Consider the following 21348-nt stretch of genomic DNA (forward strand, 5'->3'; position numbering starts at 1 on the left):
CCATCTCTTGAGCACCGACGTATAAAATTATCTTTACAGTATATCACAAAACTATGTTCCCATGAGTCAAACCCTGCGTATGACTGTGTCTTCAATCCTGTCTGTGAGGATTTATACAATAAGAAATCTTCCCTTGTTCCGCCTCTTGGTTTAAGAATAAAATCACTTATTTCTGCTGCCGGCATTGAGCTGGATCATATAGCTCCTTCCCGTCTTCTTTCTTCTCCTCCTTGGCAATTGGTTAGGCCCCAAGCAGACCTAACACTGACCACATTTAAAAAATCAGAAACTAATGAATTACAATAAAAACAAGAATATAATAAATTGAAACATAGATATAGCACTTATAAATCCTTATTTACAGATGGGTCCAAGGATGGTGGCGCAGTGGCCTGTGCCACTGTCATTGGATCCAGAACAATATCTTCTAGATTACCAGATAATAGTTTTATTTTTACAGCTGAAGCTAACGCCATATTGACAGCTCTTAAATATATTCAAAGACACCCTAAACATAAACAGTATATAATCTATTCCGACTCTCTTTCTTGTCTTCAGGCTATTAAAAAGATTTCTTGTCAACATCCACTTTTAGTTGATATTATTGACTTGTATAATAATCTTGCTACTGGCCAATACGACATCGTCTTTTGTTGGTTACCCAGCCACGTAGGCATTTCTGGTAACACAATGGCAGACCTTGCTGCTAAAGCAGCACTCAAAAAATCTGTGACACCACTTCTTATTCCATACACTGACTCTAAAGCTATCATTAGGTCTTACATCCGTGATCTGATGCAGAAGAGGTGGGACACTCAAGTAGGTATCAACAAATTACGTGAAATAAAACCCTACATTGGTTACACCTACTTGGGTTGTCAGTCCAGATTTGAGGAGGTCATCATGCGACGATGTCGTATTGGCCACACACGATATACTCATGAATATTTGCTTAAAGGTGAAGATCCTCCGTTTTGTATCCCTTGTGATGAAAGAATCACAGTCCAGCATGTCTTGCTTGACTGTGTTGAATATTCCATCACAAGGGATAACTTTTTTAAATCAAGAACTATGAAGGATCTTTTTAGTAATGTTAGTTATCGTTTAATCATTGCGTTTTTAAAGGAATTAGACCTGTTACATGACTTGTAAATAGATAAATGTTTTATGATTGGAAGTTAAATTAGCAACTAAGATTGTTAGTGGCTGTATCCTCGAAGGGGGTTGAAGTACCGTAAAATTATTGTCCTGCTGAGAGGGTACGTAAGTCCAGAAAAACAGTTGAAGTCAGATTTAATCTTCCACTTTTATAGTCGTAGAATATGTGTAATTTTAAATTGTGGCTAATCTTGCATACAGTCGCCAGCAGCTGAGGGGATGGTGTAAATCCAGCTAGGGACCATGCAGGTAGCTGAGGTACTGTAAGTCCCCATGGTCCCTAGTATGGTGATTTACCTTCGGTTGTTGGCGATCTATGGCCTGTTTTTCATAATGTACTGTCCAAATAGTGATAATATTAGCTTTTAAGTTTCTACGCTAGTTTTAAATACTAACTGTGATAGTCTAGTGGTTTTACTGTCCTTCGTCGACAGGTTCTTCATAATATGCCTATATATTCCTTTTTATGTGACGTATATTCTCGTCACAATATGGCTGCAATATTGCCGTTAAATGATATTGACGTTAAATGATAACTCACTCACTCACTCACCAAGAAAATATGAACTATATTCTAAATATAGGTATTTCAAAGCAGTCACAACGTCACAGTGCATCTACTATCATTATATAACGTATTTTGACTATTTTGAAAATACACAGTCAATATGCAGTATTTTAGGGCATGGACACAGCTCTTCCTGCTACTGGAATGTGAGACTGATATCAAGCAAAGGAGAGAAACTGAAGAGGCTCTGGATTGACAGAATCACAAACGAAATTGCATTGCAAATATACTTTCGGAGTACAGCAGGGTTGAACCGATGATTGTGGTTTCTGTTCGATTTACCTATACAGTGCATACTATGCTGATCCTGAGAAAGAGGACAGAAAGCGCCTCGTACATAGTAATGGGCAGTGTGTTTAGTGTGAGAATCATTTCCTCATGCAGTGTTAGCGTCCCTGTGTCCTTGACACTGGTGACATAGCATGTAGGGATTCTTCGAACTACAGAGAACTTTTCCACGTTAATATTTCTCTCAAATCAAACAAGAACTTTTTAAGTTTTTGAGAGCAAGTAATTAAAAAACACTCGGCAGGGACAAGATGTGTATTGGCCGGGTAGTCAAACTAGGAGTAGTCATATTGGGAATAAACCGATGTCACGACACACCTAGCAAGGGAAAGCTTAAGATATCGACTTTTTGCACGTTTAATTTTTCAGGGAAACGCTCTTAGTATATTACTCGTGTGTATTTACTTCTGTATTGAATGGGATCCATACACATACGCATGCTCCTCCAACAATATAACGTGGTCACGTGATCTGATATACATTTGTCGAACAAAGTACTGTTGTAACATACTGGAGGTTTTCACCCTTCTCTACTGCACATTATATCGTTTCAGTATGGTCTTTGTTTTACATATTACATTGTAATTATTATTGATTTTGGTAATAAGTCTCAATCGCAATGTTTTTCAAGATGTTTGTAATGTTTTTCGTACAAAGGTGAGAATGTGTTCATATGCAAAGTCCAATTGCGGTATATGGTGTCTTCGTAGACTTTTAACGCTTCACATATTGGATATCTGTTCGTATGTTGCCAGAGGTTCGTATATGTTTGAAGGTTGGACAGCACTTCTGTCCAGAGCCGTATATTCTCCTCCAGCTTCAGGATGCAGGTAATCACCACCTGAAACAGTTAGATGAAATTAGCAAAGTCTATTTGTTTCTGAAAATCTAATATTAGCACATAGACTCAAGACGAACGACTGACTGAGTTAAAATATATGGCCACATTGGCAATATTTCAGCCATATCGTGACTTGACAAGACAAACGAATGAAGTGATAAAACCAAGCTGAAATGATGTGATTCATATTTCCATCTACGATGTATTTCAGCTAGAAAGAAATGGCTGATATGAATTGTGTGGTGTACTAGAACGACGGAGCGATTGTAGAACAAAACCATTTTGGACAAACAACCCTCATGGCAAAACCAATTAGGAAACAAATCCCCCTAAAATAAATAAGAACCTTTGGGCAAAATCCCCAAACACTGAGATATGAACACAGAAGAGCGATATACAGCATGTGAAGTAATAATTAGATTTACTGGAAACCCTGTATGTATATAATCAGTCAATGAGGCCAGATAAAAAACTTGTAGAAAGAAGTGTGATGTGAACACAACAGTGTGATATACACCTTTATTAGTGGCAATATAGGTGGCTTTTGTGATATTCCAGGAACTAGAGAGGCATACTCCTTGATACCATAACGTAAAGGTTGTCATCTCTCTGTCTGTCTCGTATACGTATTGAATTAAAAATCCAATTTTTGCTATTTTTCATTGTAAGTGTGATGCCGGCTAAATAGTTTTTTTTCCTTCATTATTAATTCGATTTGGTTGTTCTACGTGTTGTTGTTTTTTGTCCTAAGGGGGTCCAAGGTTGTTGTTTTTCCCTGGGGGGATTTTGTCAACAGGGGATTTGTCTGCAGACCGATTGAACATATATATTTCTGTGACCTGTCGCGTGTGATGATTCTGTTATATGATTCCAAGGTGACACCTACAATACCTGATTTGCACCCAAAATGAACACGCAGTGCATGGACGTATTGGCTTTTACCAGAGGCAGATCCTCCCGAGTTGACTGCAACATTGTGCACAGGTTGCTGCTCACTTCCTCCAGAAGGGGGGCGTACTGTTAATTCAGATACCTGTTAACCCAACAAGAAACAAACATAGAAACATTCAGCTTCCTGAGGTTGCTAATTTATGCACATTTAAGGAGTGATACCATTATATGGATAAACAGTGAGCGTCAGTTGTCATTTACAAAAAAGCAAGTAGTTTATACACGCACACCTAACACCTGCACCGAAAAATGTGGTTTGCGCCAATTGTAGTGTAAGCACATGCAAGTGCAGGTTATGAATATATTCCCATGTCACATATTCAGCGTGTAATTACAAAGCAATCCTAAAGAGTCGTTATCATTCAAATTAGGATCAATATTTGTGAGGAAAGTTAGTTTCATATCTCATAGTGACATGTTAACATTAGGTATTTTGAGATATATCCTTCCTCCTTAAATGTTATCGGTTTACAACATGTGACCGCTCATTCGCTTGCATAGTCACACATGTGTTGTGACATACCCCACACTCTCAAAAGCATATTAGGATGATAAGAAGGGTGACTCGTGTTCAAATCAGTTTACCTTTCTTTTGACGACTGGGAAAATGATGATTGCGAGGACGATGAGACACAATGCGGCACCGACAACTCCAGCAATAATAACTATAGTTGAGCTTGTGGCTATTTGTCCAATTGCTTTAACTTCTGCAAACGGAGTATTCAGACAAGGTCAGACAATACGTCAGAAAACAGACATATGTTGATTTACTTTGAATAAAACAATCAGAACGAAGACTCAGCTGCAATACAGTGTGGAACGTCAGTGTAAAAGAAAACTCAATACTGATCCAGATTGCACGCAGTCTAAAAGGCGTAATAGGGTGAAAAACATGCCCTGCATTATAGGTGGTACTGCTACGTATTGCGGATCGCAATCAAAGAAGTACTTGTGATAACATACTCCTCGTTAGCATTTGAGTTTTAATGTAACTCACTGTTGTTGAGTCGGGTCACACCGCCGCAGCTGAGATTCCAGTGTTGCACTTGACAGTTGAATACCAGCCTTACCCGACCCAAGTGTTTTTCAGTCATATTGAATGTTATTGGTGAAAGACCTTGGTCACCAACATGTAGTAATTGCGAGACGTCACCTGTCTGCAGAGTGAAGTTTGTAACTGCAGGACAGTGGGAGCCCCGGATATCGTAATACGCAGTAATGTCCACGGTCAGAGTCACCGCTTCATGCAGGGTTAGAATCTCTGTGTCCTTGTCACTGGTGATGTTGCATGCTGGTGTCCTAGGAACTGAAAGGACTGCATTTATTTTTTTTATATATGTTTCCAAGGTTAATCGATAATCTGTTTAAATTTCGTTACATAACGCAGTCTAGGGTTAGTATCAGAATTCAAGCATTCTCAGTTGTAAAAATACGAACAAAGCATTAGGGCTGAAATATAAGTTTACCACAACATATAAATGACCGTGTGTGTTTTCATGCCTAACCTCACCTCAAAGAAAATATCACATACGTATAACATTGTTGACGGGTTTATATAAATTCGCAATTTTGACAGTGAAATTTCACATGTCTGTCATTAGTCCAGTCAATTCAAACAATGAGCTAAGTGGTCGTCCCAGTTTCGAAAGTCCACAGCTCACACATGTTAATTAGTCCTACTATCTACTGGTAAAATTGTGCCTTTCTCAGTGGATTACATTACCAGTCTCCCTGGCTTTCATTGTAATCATCTTACACATGCAACCACGTCAAATAATCACTAGACCCTTATTTTATCATCCCCAAGCGGTATTAGAGTTAAAAAATGCTACTTGTCCTGTATTTCTCTCAACTGATTTCATTCACCTCATTACTCTAAATCACTACAACTAGTTTCTGTTAGTCCCAGTATTGACAGCGAAACTTCATAAAGTAACGGATTCGACACATGAGCCTTCATGTGTTTATTGTGAACATAGAACTCTTGGTTAATGTGGAAAATTCGAATCTAATTAACGCAAAGTATATAGTTTTACGTACTTAGCAAACACTTTAATAATGAAAATACAAAAACTAAAAGGTCAATTCCTAATAACAGTAGATATATGCGATGACTAGAAAACAAGACTAGATAGGAGACATGTTAAGTTTCAAGAAATCTTGACAAAGCTACTTTTTTTAAAGCTGTGTGTCATGTTGTCGCATTATCATCCCTATGTTACTACTTGCTTCTTAGAGAGGGGGCCAAGCGTGATCGTATGGTTACTGCGCTACATACATGCACCAAGACTCATCATGAGATAAAAGAGGAAATACACGTAGTGATTCGACAGGTATAGAACAATTCACTCCCTATGCGTATGCGCCATTGCGTCTTGGTTTGAGAGTGACAAACAGTTATATTGAATGTTGCACGATGAGAGGTCAGTGTTGGACTTAGTTCGATGTTGACAATCAGAAGAGGAAGTATACATATGCAGATAGGCCGAATGATGACAACTCAAGTAAATCCCTGTGTCTCCGTGTGTGTGTCGTCAACACAGTAACCAGTCTTATATGCCAGCCACTTAAACTGTGCACTGTCACAATATTATCCCAGTTGAAAGTAGGGTAACAATGTCAAAGCTACATATAAACTTTAATGGAGGGATCATGAGCCCATAACAAGTTTTGAGAATTTCAATTGAAAAGTCAATCATAACGAGTCCACAAGCGAGAAAGGGGTCAAACGACCATCGGTATTGAGAACAGCCGTACATCGACGACGCACAGAGCCTGTCAAACGTGCAAGGAAGGCTTTGCGGGATGTCACGCCAAACCCTGCTAAATTCTGTTGCACGGCCAAGGACGTTATCTGACGTCGATCCATACATCTAATCCCAAACATGCTCTATCGGGGAGGGATCCGGTGAATTTGCAGGGCACGGCGATGAAGAAGACGGTGTAGACGTCGATCTGTCTCGTCCCAAACATGCTGTATCGGGGAGACATCCGCTGCAATCCAGGGCAACGTCAACTTTGTGGTGTTGCAAGAAATCCATTGCAACCTTTGCCGTATGAAGGTGGGCACTGTCCTGTTGGAATGTTAACCCAGGGCCATGACGTTGCAGAAAAGGAATTGCCACAGGTCAAGTAATCTGATACCTTTAGCCCACACCGATTACGTTGCTCTGAAAAATCACAAAAAATGTCCTTTGACATGCTGTTATTCCACCCCAAATCATCACGGAATCATCGCCAAAGCAATTGATCTCCAAGACACAGCCTTGTGCATTACGTTTTCGCACCCTTCTAAAGGCACGTTGACGTCTATCACTATTGGTCATGTTAAACCTGGACTCATCTGTAAAAACGACACTTCTCCATCAAACCACAGTTGCAGACATGATTTAGACACCACAATCGGCGAGCTTGTCGATGACGTTCTGTCAGGATAGTTCTGTCATAATACATTTACAACCTGGAAAGTGCCTCAGGACAAACGTTGTCTTTACCTTTAATGTGTCTAATAACAAATTGAACCCTGGCAAAGTTAAACTCCATTTCATTAGTCTTTGATTCTGAATGAACAAAAGTCAGTGGATTGTGATCTGTAAACGCTGCAGTTGATAATGCAGTGGTACCTAGATACACTTCAAAATACCGTAAAACTATCAAAAGACCTAATGTCTCTTTCTCAATGGAAGGATCATTTCTTTGCTGCTTGTCAAATGTGAAGTACCGTAAGTCCCCATGGCCTCTAGTATGGTGATCTACCTTCAGTTGTTGGCGATCTATGGCCTCTTTTTATATTGTACTGTCCAAATAGTGATAATATTAGCTTTTAAGTTTCTACGCTAGTTTTAAATACTAACTGTGATAGTCTAGTGGTTGTACTGTCCTTTGTCGACAAGTTTTCATAATATGCATATATATTTCGTTTTTATGTCACGTATGTTCGATATGGCTGCAATATTGCCGATGTGACGTTAAATATTAACTCACTCACTCACCGCTTGTCAAATGTCTTGGAAAAATATTTAAAAAATGACGTTCAATTCCTGAGTCTTCCTCTTGAATCAGGACAGCACCTGCACCTACATCACTGGCATCCACTGTATCACAAATCCTATCTCAAATTTTGGTGTCTGCAATATTGCCTGATTTCAAAACCAGTCTGACAACTGATGTCCCTCTGGAATTTTACCTTTTCCTCAAAAAGGTTTGTAAGTGGTAATACAACATCTGAGAAATTTTAAGTTAAGTCATGTTTCATCTTAGTTTCTTTTTTTTCACTTTTTATGTGTTAGCTAGATCTGGTTCGTGGTCTGAGTTCAAGAAATTTTGGTTTCAGGTCTTGTATTTGATAAAAAGAAACACGTCGTAAAAACGCGGTTACGAAAGTAAAGATTTTTGTGTGCATTTCATGAAAATGACAATGCACGTGCATCATGCGATGCCATCCCTATAAGTTGAGTCACCGAACATACACCGACTCATTCACTTTTCGACAGTAGCAACAGGCCACCATTATCAAGGGAGCAGAGAGACCAAACTTGAATACTGAATGCTGACCAGATTGAAAGACATGTTGGAAATCATAGTTCTGTTCATGTTCGAACAATATACCGCCTGCAGCAACGAGTCCAATCCACTGAATGCACAGCCGACCGTCCTCGCAGTGGTCCTCGACCGCCTGTAACAATGTTGAGGGAAAATCGGCAGATTGTCCATCCTCACCTGCAAAATCGTTCTACTAGGGTTATGGAAACTGCACAGACAAGCACTGGAAATCACCATAGACCAATCCCCACTGACACAGTGCGGAGGCGTTTGAGGCAGAGAAACGTCAGATGTGACAGGCCTTACCTGGGTCCGATCCTTACTGTTCGACATTAACTCAAGCGACTCGCACATCACTGGAATTTTTCGTCCCCGGGAGTGGCGAAATGTAATCGTCTCCGCCGAAAGCCGGTATTGCGTCTCGATGGCTGATGACAGAGTGAGGGTATGGCGATGACGCAGGAGCGTTTTGCAGATGATTGTGTCCTGGAAAGAGACTCATGGGGAGGTCTGAACACAATTGTGTGGGATGCTATTGCTCTCAGTCCCAAACTAGGCCCTTTTGTGTTCCAGAATATTAGTCCCGGTAGTGGAAATGGTGTAACACCTGCTTGCTATATTGTTCAAGCGCTGAGACCTTCCTCGTGCCATACTTTGGTCATCGTTGAAAGCATGTCTTCCAGCAGGATAACTCGCGTCCCCATACTGCCAGAGCAGTATGACTTTATCCGTCAACATAGTATACAAAGTCTTCAATTGCCTACCCTCGGTGCAGACTTAACCCCGTTAGAACACACGTGGAACGAGATACAGAGGAGACTGCAGCTGAACACTCTCAGGCGTACCACCGAGTCTGGGCGCGAAGTTCCTGTGGTCTCCATCAGCAGTCTGATCCACTCCATATACAGACGACGCAACGCTTTTCCCAACGCTCAAGGAGTCCATACACGATATTACCTTTCGGACTGCACTGTCGCGCCACCTGTCGTCATTTTGACTTGTAATAGTCTTGATGATGAAATTCGTCTTGATGATCACACGTTAATTTTGAAAATTTTCCGACAATTAGTACGTAAAACACATGTGTTTGAATTAGACTGATTACCAGTTTCCAAACCAGAGTGACGATTCCTTTGCGGTTCAGTGTGTGTATATATATATAAAGAGAGAGAGATGATTACATCGAAAATACATTTCTCCAAAATTAAGTCCAAATTTTAGTAAGATGAACTACACGAGGATCGTCCATCAAACTGCTAAAACACATGTGCAGATATTGTGCATGTGTTCACCTGTGTTTAGGTCTACAGTTTTGGAAAACGTTTCACTAATTTTCATCACTTACTGAACTCATGACAATAGTCTTTTCACCGTTGCGACTTTGTTTTACAATACATCAGTTCACGTTTTAACAGTACCTTTAAACTGCATTGACTGTTTTGCAAAATCTAGTTTAGAACAGTTGACTGAAGTTAGAGGCTAGTAACTTTGGATGGGTACTGTATTATTTTCTAACGATATTCTATTTTATATGTCATATTTGGAGGCCACATCAACAACAGCTTATACACTTGGTATGAGCTTCATTTGGATGCGATAAAACTAACCGAATTTAGTCACCCCAGCACACTCTATACTCCACTGACTGCTGTCACATCTAAACACCAGTCCTACTTTGCCCAGATGGGAGTCCGTCACATTTAGTGTTACTGATGAGGTGTTATCCGTGACACTTGGTACAGAGTCAGCTTCCGTCAGCAGGGTTGTCACATTCCCAGTCTGGAGGGAGATGTTGTGGGCGGTGGAGCAGTAGTAGTCTCGTACGTCCACCGTGAAGGACAGATCCTGGCACTGGACAAGTGACTTGGTGTCCTGCTTACTGGTGATGCTACATGTTGGTGTCTCTGAAACATTAGAATCAAACCTAAAGTCAGTGAGAGAGCGATGTAAGGAGAGAGGGAAGAGGAACATAGTTTGAATTAATGAAAGAGTAAACAAATTAAATCTTTCATTGACATTTCTCACAGTGCATTCAGAAGTATTTAAGCATATGTTTAGCAAAACCCATGCTCCCATTCAGTTGTGTAACGCCATAGGCAATAAATAGCATTTATGATAAAAGAAAGCAAGCATTTAGATGCTAGTTTGGGAAAGATAGGTCAGAAATTTACACAAGTAGCGTCATCAATCAAGACATGTCGGGTAGTATCGGGTACGTCACAGAGTTTAACGAATCTGTTCAGTTTTTCGTCTGTTGAGACAAGAATCGCGTTCATGTATTTAAGTTCATTTCAAATTCAGCAAAAACGTATGCTAAACAATCGACTTCGGAACACAAATACATGTGTGCGATGGCCTGCTCTGTCAATAAAAGGCAGACTTTATGACTTGACAGGCCACAACTTAGGTGGAACCCGTGGCGAGCCACCTCCTCGTGGTGGGTGCTGGGTAACGCCAAGAGCTCGCCGACACCCCCGTAGTGGAACCGGGAGGGATATTTGGTCCACCAACCCGTTTGCCGTGGGCTGCGGCCCTGTGTCGGTGGAGGACGGGAGTCTGGGGGTTGAGGGCACTGGGGACCTGTGACTGCGTTCCCTTTGCTCGACACACCCCTTCGACCCTTACTTCACCTAGACGGGAGGTTGAATGGGCCCGGTTCAACCAATCGGCTGGTCATGCCAAGCCCTGTGCATGGCATCTATGTATATTTATCATTGCACAAGTATAATTTGAAATTGATGTAATTTTGGTCTTGGTTATATTTTTATAAACATGTTTGATTTGAATTATGACGTTTAGAACTTTGCCTAGAGTCTCATGCCCAGAGGGCGATGGCTCATGGGCCAATCTGGTGCATCAATTATTCGTAATTCTTCTGCTGGAGTATATCATCCGGGTATCCTTGGTGCTGCAGGCTGGAGGCCCGCTTGCTTTAGCATTGTCCTTGTGATACTCCGTGGTGGGTGGGGAGCTCGGATGATGAACCGTGAATAACTTACGAAACCCCTACTAAAAAGAGCAAACGTCCTCTTGAAAATGACCCTGTTGATGACCTCAGACCGTCTAAAGACATTGACCACTGGCCACGTTTTATTGTCATTGAGACCAAAGATAATGCACATTTAAAGTTAAACCCTTTTGCGGTGTCTAAGGGTATGCAAGGCATTGCTGGTGATGTAAAGAATATTAGAAAATTACGTTCTGGTGCTCGAGTGCGCCAAAAGGCAACAGTCAACGAACCTTTTGAACACTGATACTTTCGTTGGCACTCCGGTTACTGTCACAGCCCACAAAACACTGAACACGAGCAAGGGAATCGTACGTGATCGAGATCGCTTGCTGGCAGACATGTCTGAACTTGATATCGCTTCCGAAATGAAAGACCAGGGTGTATTATATGTCAAACGTTTCACAACCCGTAAAAGCAACACAACTATTCAAACCAATACCTATCTGTTTTCATTCTTCTCACCTACTGCTCCAAATCCCCTTCGGTGTTTCAAATGCCAAAAGTTCGGACACGGTGTCAATACTTGCACATTGTCTGTTGTGTGTGCTCACTGCAGTGAAAAGACACACACAACAGAAGATTGTGACAGTAACGTCACAAAATGCACCCACTGTTCAGGCGACCATTCGTCATTTTCAAAACAGTGTCCTATTTGGAAAGAGCAAATGGAGATAAACAGAATAAAGTTGACTCAAAATATCTCCTTTTCTGAGGCAAAAAAAAATGGTAAAGAGGTCTGATCTTCCAGAAAGTTATGCTACAGTAGCAAAAACATCATCGGAGTCTACCTCTAAAATAACAAAATCATCCACAGGCTGCCAAACTACTTTGACTTGGGTAAATTCCGATTCTCCACAGCTTTTGTACCCTACTATATCATCACAGACTGAGGAATCACTTCCTAGTACATCAAAGTCTTCTTCTGATCACAAATCATCATCATCTCAGTTACACACAAAGGCTCAATCGACAGCTGATAGTCAACAAACGGTGAAACGTAAACCGAAGCCAAAGCCTGATGCTTCAAAACAACAAAGTGCCAGAGCTCCTAAAAGGTCACAAAATAAAGTTCTATTGTACAATAAGCATGGGTCTCTTGAAGACATGGACATTTCTGAAAACGTCCATTCTAGGGCACATAGCTTGTCGCCCTCCAAAAGAGTGCGGGGTAGACCCCAAATAAATCCCCCTAAAAGATAGTTTATTCCAATGATATTGTACAGTGGAACTGTAGAGGATTGAAGACTAATTTACCTGAATTACAGCTATTAGTCCAGGATTTTACACCTTCAGCAATATGTCTCCAAGAGACATATTTAAAACAAACAGATACATTTGACCTTCGTCATTTTAATGCATATCATTGTTTTTCACCTCCGTTCTAGTCAGACAAAACGTTATTCAAAGCCCTATTTCACTAAATACTAATATGCAGGCTGTTGCAGTGAGAATTACTTTACATGTATCGTTTACGCTATGCTCACTCTATATTTCGCCGTCTTCGACATTTGCCAAAACAGATCTTCAAGCCTGTATGACCAACTCCCGAAGCCCTGTATTATAATGGGAGATTTAAATGGGCATAACCCACTCTGGGGTAGTGTAACTACAAACACTAAAGGTAAATTGTTGGAGGACTTTTGTTCTGACAATGATTTATGTATTTGTAATGATGGTTCCAGCACATATTTACATCCTGGTACAGGGACCTATTCTGCTCTTGACTTGTCATTGACAAATTCAGAACTACTTAATGAATTCGAATGGTCAGTCCATGATAACCTCTGTGGAAGTGACCATTTTCCTACTGTATTAAAAGCTGTAACACCATCCGATGTTCCTCCATCATCAAGACGAAATTTTAAAAAAGCTAACTGGGCTTTATATGAAACACTGTGTGGTGAAAAACTTAAACCTGAACGTTTTATTGACGTCCCTGATGCTATTAAATGCTTTTCTGATCAACTGAATTCCATAGCTGATGAATGTATACCAAAGTCCTCTGCAGTTCCACACATAAGAAAACCATGGTTCAACGATGAGTGCAAACAAGCTAGGAAGGCAAGGAAAAAAGCAGAACATTACTTCCGTCGCCATCCTATGGTGCATAATTTAAATAAATTTAAAATTTTAAATGGTAAAGCATGGCGTACCTTTAAACAGAACAAACAACAATCTTGGCAAAATTATGTATCCAAAATAAATTCTCGGACACCCATGTCCCACGTATGGAACATGGTCCAAAAAATTAAAGGCAAAGGTACTAAGTCTACTGTCCATCATCTTAAACATGGAGATCGGTTACTTACTCATAAATCAGATATCGCAAATAAACTGGGCGAAACCCTTGCTATACACTCTTCCTCTTCTAATTATTTACCTAAATTCCAGCAGTATCAGAAACAACAAGAAAAGGAAACTATTAATTTCAACTCAGATAATGGGGAAGATTACAATGAAACTTTTTTCTATTTATGAGCTCCATACTGCTCTTGATCAAGCTCATGATACTGCTACAGGAGCTGATAACATACATTATCAACTCCTGAAGCACTCACCAGAATCCTGTTTAGAGACGCTCTTGTATATATTTGATGATATTTGGACTTCCGAAAAATTTCCTTCTTCATGGCGTGATGCCATAGTAGTACCAATACCTAAACCTAGACGTGATCATACGGATCCGTCCAATTATCGTCCGATTTCATTAACTAGCTGTGTTTGCAAGACCATGGAACGCATGATAAATAATCGACTAGTTTGGTATTTGGAAACTAATAACCTTATCACAGATATACAATGTGGTTTCCGGAAAAACAGAAGTACTGTCGATCACTTAGTGCGTTGAGAATCATTTGTGAAAACCGCACTAATTAACAAACAACACGCTGTGTCTATCTTTTTTTATCTTCAAAAAGCATATGACACTACTTGGAAATATGGCATTTTACGAGATTTACATGACTTCGGTTTGCGAGGTCGTTTGCTTGAATTTATTGCCAAGTTTTTAAATAACAGACAATTCCAGATCCGTGTCGGTTCTACCCTGTCTGATCATTATAGTCAGGATCAGGGTGTTCCACAAGGCAGTATTTTGTCTGTCACTCTTTTTAACATCAAGATCAACAGTTTATCTAAAGTTTTAAACGATTCAATTGATGGATCTTTATTTGTGGATGATTTTAATATTTCTTGTCGTGGTAAAAATATGCATACCACTGAACGGCAATTGCATTTGTGTTTAAACAAGGTTAATAAATGGTGTCTTGAAAACGGCTTTAAATTTTCTAAATCGAAAACTAACTGCATACATTTTTGTCGCAAATACAAACCACATAAAGACCCTGAGCTGTCTCTAGATGGGACACCCATTAAAGTTGTGAAGGAAGCCAAATTCTTGGGTCTAATCTTTGATTCACATCTAACGTTTTTACCACATATTAAATCACTTAAAACTAAATGCCTGAAAGCTCTTGACTTGTTGAAAGTGGTTTCAAATTCAAAATGGGGAGGGGATCAAGCTACTCTTCTCCATCTGTATCGATCACTCGTTCGTTCTAAACTTGATTATGGCTCCATCGTCTACGGTGGAGCCTGCAAAAGCAATCTTAAACTTCTTGATCCTGTCCATCACCAAGGTCTAAGACTTTGTCTTGGGTCCTTCAGAACTTCACCTATTGACAGTCTTTACGTTCAGGCCGATGAAGCATCTCTTACACAACGCCGTATCAAATTATCTTTACAATATATCACAAAACTATACTCTAACGAATCTAACCCTGCATATAACTGTGTCTTCAATCCTCTTTATGAGGATTTGTATAGCAAAAAGTCTTCTCTTGTTCCACCTCTTGGGCTCAGAATAAAGCCGTTTATTGCTGCTGCTGGTATTGAGCTGAACAATATAGCTCCTTTCCGTCTTGGCAGTTGGTCAGGCCACAGGTTGACCTAGCATTAACTACATTTAAAAAATCAGAAACTAATGAATTACAGTATAAACAAGAATATAATCAATTGAAACATACATATAACAATTACAAATCCTTATTTACAGATGGGTCCAAGGACGGTGGTGCAGTTGCTTGTGCCACTGTCATTGGATCCAGAACAATATCTTCTAGATTACCAGATACTAGTTCTATTTTTACAGCAGAAGCTAACGCCATATTAACAGCTCTAAAATATATTCAAAGACACCCTAAACGTAAACAATATATAATCTATTCTGATTCTCTTTCTTGCCTTCAAGCTATTAAAAATGTATCATGTAAACATCCACTTTTAATTGAAATAATTGAATTGTATGATAATCTTGCTACTGGCCAGTACGACATCGTCTTCTGTTGGTTACCAAGCCACGTAGGCATTTCTGGTAACGCAATGGCTGATCTTGCTGCCAAGGCAGCACTCATCAAATCTGTGACACCACTTCTTATTCCTTACAGTGATTACAAAGCCACCATTAGATCTTATATCCGTGGTCTGATGCAGAAGAAGTGGGACACCCAAGTAGGCATCAATAAATTACATGAAATAAAACCGTATATTGGTTACACCTACTTGGGTTGTCAGTCCAGATTTGAAGAGGTTATTTTAAGACGATGTCGTATTGGCCATACTAGATATACTCATTCATACCTTTTAAAAGGTGAGGATCCTCCATTTTGTATCCCTTGTGATGAGAGAGTTACAGTCAAGCATATCCTGCTTGACTGTGTTGAATTCTCCATCACAAGGGATGAGTATTTTACAGTTAAAACAATTAAGGATCTTTTTACCAGCGTTAGGTCTCATTTAATTATTGATCTTTTAAAAGAAATTGATTTTTTGGTTGAAATTTGAAATTATGTTGTGTAAATAGATGTATTTTAATTATTGGAAGTTTGGATTTGTAACTTGAATTGTTGGTGGCTGTACCCTCAAAGGGAGTTGAAGTATTGTAAAATTATTGTCCTCCTGAGAGGGTACGTAAGTCCAAAAACATTCACAGTAAATTTAAACTTTCCACTGTTCTTAGTCATAGTATATCTGTATTTTAATTTTTGGCTAGATATGTCTAAATTGCTAACAGCTGAGGGGATGATGTAAATCCGACTAGGCTCCATGCAGGTAGCAAAGGCACTATAAGTCCCCATGGTCCCTAGTATGGTGACCTACCTTCAGTTGCTGGCAACCTATAGCCTGATTTTATACTGTATTGTCCGAATAGTGATATTAGTTTTAAACTTTCCACACTAGTTTTAATCTGATTTGTGATATTCTAGTTGTTTTACTGTCCTTCGCTGACAGGTTTTTATACAATACATGTATTTCATTTCAGTATTAAATGTTCTCGTCACGATATGGCTGAGACATTGCCGATGTGACGTTAAATACTAACTCACTCACTCACTCACTCACTCTTGCCTTCAAGCTATTAAAAATATTTCCTGTAAACATCCACTTTTAATTGAAATTATGGAACTGTATAATACTCTTGCTACTGGCCAATACGACATCGTCTTTTGTTGGTTACCCAGTCACGTAGGTATTTCTGGGAATGTGATGGCCGATCTTGCTACCAAGGCAGCACTCACCAAATCTGTGACACCACTTCTTCTTCCATATTCAGATTACAAAGCTTGCATTAGAACGTATATCCGTGATCTGATGCAAAAGAGGTGGGACACTCAAGTAGGTATCAATAAATTACATGTAATAAAACCAAATATCGGTTATACTTACTTGGGTTGTCAGTCCAGATTTGAGGAGGTCATTATGAGACGATGTCGTATTGGCCATACGAGGTATACTCACGAGTATCTATTAAAAGGTGAAGATCCTCCGTTTTGTATCCCTTGTGATGAAAGAATCACAGTCAAGCATGTCCTGCTTGACTGTGTTGAATTCTCCATCACAAGGGATAAATATTTTAATTCACGAACTTTGAAGGATATTTTTAATTCTGTTAGCTCTCATTTAATTATTGCATTTATAAAAGAATTAGATTTGCTAAATGAATTGTAAATAGAAAAATATTTTATGCTTGGAAGTTTGAATTAGTAACTTAGTCCCCATTGCCCCTAGTATGGTGATCTACCTTCAGTTGTTGGTGATCTATATATCCTGTTTTTATATTGTTTTGTCTGAATAGGAATATTAGTTTTAACTTTCCACGCTAGTTTTATTTCTTATTGTGATATTCTAGTTGTTTTACTGTCCGTCGTTGACAGGTTTTTATGATATACATAGATTCCTTTTTTAAGAATGCTCTCATCACGATATGGCTGCAATACTGCCGATGTGACGTTAAATGTTAACTCGCTCACTCACAACTTAGGCTTTAAGAAATCCTGACAACGCTACTTTTCTCAAAAGCTGTTGAGTTGTCATCCCTATGCTTCCTGGTTCTCCTAAAACGGAGCACATGATCGTATGGTTATTGCGCCAGGAGCTATCATTAGATGAAGGAGTGAGTGAGATAGGATTTATAGTCATATAGGCAGTATTTCCGCCATATCGTACCTAGAACTAGTTCTAAAATACGAATAGATATATATATCATACATAAAATCCTGTCAACGAAGGGCAGTACAACTACTAGATTATCTCACCTTGATTTAAAACTAGCTATCATATGTCTTCAGAATAGAATAGAAACCTACTTTTATACATTTCGAAGTAGAAATGGGCTAGTATTCGCCACCAACTGAAGGCAGATAACCATACGAGGGCCCATGGGGATATACATTTCTTTAGCTAACTGCATGGGCCCTACCTGGATTTACTCCATCCACTCAGCCGTTGGCTTTTATGCAGAATATTAGCAATACATTAAAATGACAAAAATACTACGATTAAAAACGCGGAAAACTTAAATTTACATCAAATGGTTTGGGACTTATGTACCATACTAGTTGTACCCTTTCAGGAGGACACTAATTTCACGGTTGTATAACCATCGTTGAGGATACAGCCACTAATGATTTGAGATAACTAATTTAAACTCCCAATAATAAAATATTATCTATTTACAAATCAGTTAACAAATCTAATTCTTTTCGGAATGCAACAATTAAATGAGAACTGGTATTATTAAAAAGGTCCTTCATAGGCCATGATATGAAATAGTTGTCCCCTTTGATGGAAATACTCAACTCATAAATAACGAACCATCAATTAAATCGTCTTAAACCTTTAATAAACTCTTAATCTTTACACTAAACGATGTGACAAGGAAAAACATAAGTGAAATACAGGTAGTAATTCTACAGACATAGAACAACTGACTTCCTGTGCGTATGCGCTCCTGATTAAATGGGACGTTAATAATACATCACACAATCTCACTGGTGTGCATATGCAACAACAGATCGTGCTACATTATTTATGGAGGGTAATGCAACAATGGGGCACAACTAATCGAAACAGTCTTTGATATTAAATTCAGTTTAGAAAGGGTCTGAATTTACGATAGCCTGGAAGTACACTGCAGTGGTTAATAAGATTATAAATGGCCTTAAAACCGCAAACTGAATGTTATTTTCCGGGATGCCTAAATATCCAGTTCGACAAATCCGTTCTGAAAATAGGTAAACAAATGCAATAAATAAACAAAATAGAAAATCTTACAGAACTCACGCAGTGCTAACTTTGACCAAGAGGGCAATGATTGTGTTTTAATAATAACGAGTCTGGCCTCATAACACAGAGCTCTGATACAGCGGGTGTACGGAGCTAAACAGTCGGAAATGTGAAGCTGAAGCATACTCACTGACAACGGTCAAAATACACTTGTCGACATTCTGAATACCAAAAGCACATGACCATTCTCCCGCATCTGTTGTCTCTACACGAGAAATATTGAGGACTGTGTGAGTAGCATTGATGGCAGACGCCGATACGTTCCGAGTGTCGCATGCTCCACTTGACAGTGCACATCTAGCAACGGTATCTCCACTGGGGTTAGTATACACGTGTACACTACTTTCTCCTGCACAGATCAGCTGCCCAAAAGACCCGAGATAGTTGGAATCTGAGCAGATGAGTAACGACGAAACTGTGGACAATATTTCAAAAGTGTGTATTAGTGATTGTTTGTCAACTCCTTTGGAATTACTCAAGTATCGTAAGCACAAAATATCCTTTGCATCGATTTTCATAAAAAGTGTCTTGCTAAAATGTCATTTACTGAAATGATATCCCTAAATTTGTTGAACTGACCGCCAAGTGCTTGTGTCAGCAACAGGAAAGTCTTGTGTACGGCTGTATTGGTTGTCATCCTGGAAATGGAAAATTCATAAACTATTCAAACGAACTATTAAATACGGGGGCGTATCATATACTGAATCAAAAAAAAGAAACTTGACATTTCGGATACATAGATGTATCATCAGAGGAAAATTATTCATTATCTTAAAAATTACATTTTGTGAAGTTTCTCTTTTGACTCAGTTTATATACCCGTTATGAATGTCAACATCTATAAACTAAAGAACGCCACGGCGAAAATTAGTACTCCGTCATTACCTAATGAAGAAAAAAGGCCCAATGAAGGAGCATTAATTTACTCCGAAATATCGTGTTCCTTGTTACAGTGGTGACATAAAAAGTTGATATTGCCGTGGACATGAAGTATGTAGTGTCAAGCAAATCCACGTCGCACTAATGGCACATGAGACGAGGAGCACCTTGGGCAAAAGACATAGTTTATTGCATAGTGCATAGTTTACTGATCTTTACCTGGAATATAGCCTTTGTATGCGACTTACGTGTGGCTTATTACTAAATGGTTGTCGCATACGCAAGGAGTAACAATTTCTGCAAGGTAACATTCAGAAAGTGCGTCCGAAATCCACGTTCCTCAAATGGCACAGCTGTACGTTAATCAGTGGATGGGACTTGTCATCATAGTTCAATCGGTTGGCTTACTATAATTCCTTCTTACACAAGAACAGAAATTACATTTGCAGTGCAACCTGTCCAGACCGCACATTTGCAATTGGTCAGGCACAAGATTAGATTTCTTACATTTTCATTAGTATATATAACCAGTGATAATCCGAAACAGAGTCTCCCTGGTAAAGCTTATCAAATACATTCAGCAACAATTAAAATATAGGTAAAATCCATAATACTAGTAAACACTCCTACATACGATTTGTGCATATTTAGCACCATATAGAGCTCACCACCTGCAACAATGTGCACGCAGTGGCTGTTGGAAGGTATGTGTGTTCACTCTGCAAGTCCCAAAGTGAATCGAATCCCATTTGTGCCATGAAGTTGATAACTTGTGGCAGAGTGAATGGGGACTGTAATTTATAGTGAGCCGTTCCTATGTAATTTGACATTTGTAATGGTCTGCTGTGAAATGAATGGTCTTTTCACCACATGAGCACATTAGTTTGTAAAGGAAATCTGGATGAATACATCTGAAAAAGGAAATTTCATCTCGGTTTCTCTTCAAGTTCTTTCGACAAGTGTGCCAAGGTAAACAAGTGAACAACGTTCAAGTTCGTGAGACGGCATATGTAATTGTTCTGTGTGGTATGAAGGTATCATGAAATAAGGATAAAATGGTTGGATGAATACCCTCTGTATTTATCCTGAAAGATTCTCCTTTTCTGACTAACAAACCTAAGGACTATTGGGGTATTAGAGTTTATGTCTGTATTCATAACTATGTGGTTTAAATATATTTATTTCCAATGAAGGGACCTGATTGGTAGAAAAGCATAAGCTTATATGAATACCGCTACAGTCATAATCATGTGAAGTAGCCTGTTCCAATACTTAACACGTGTTGTCTGATGTACTGTTAAGTGTTTCATAGTGGATTATATTTTCCAGTATTTGGGTCTAGTCCATAACTGGAACAAGTGATAATATATATGATGAAAACTATATTTACTCAAAGGAAATCATGTGGATTTAAAAGAAATATGTATCCAAGATTATCCGAGCCTTACAAAACGCAATCTTCCACTTAAACTAGCATGAAGAATATGT

The 21348-nt window shown here is 39.1% G+C and overlaps 1 protein-coding gene across 1 annotated transcript; it reads right to left on the reverse strand.

The window, feature by feature from the left end:
* Nucleotides 1–2736: 2736 nt before the first annotated feature.
* On the reverse strand, nucleotides 2737–19618 carry LOC137290152 (uncharacterized). Its single transcript, XM_067820919.1, has 7 exons — nucleotides 19561–19618; nucleotides 19112–19396; nucleotides 9956–10252; nucleotides 4804–5112; nucleotides 4392–4513; nucleotides 3798–3888; nucleotides 2737–2855 (listed from the first exon to the last, which is right to left on the reverse strand). Exons 1-7 carry the CDS (start codon nucleotides 19616–19618, stop codon nucleotides 2737–2739), a joined length of 1281 nt encoding a protein of 426 aa, XP_067677020.1.
* Between the last annotated feature and the right edge of the window lie 1730 nt (nucleotides 19619–21348).

The sequence above is a fragment of the Haliotis asinina genome, chromosome 1, assembly GCF_037392515.1.
Source record: "Haliotis asinina isolate JCU_RB_2024 chromosome 1, JCU_Hal_asi_v2, whole genome shotgun sequence".
NCBI classification, from domain to species: Eukaryota; Metazoa; Mollusca; class Gastropoda; order Lepetellida; family Haliotidae; genus Haliotis; species Haliotis asinina.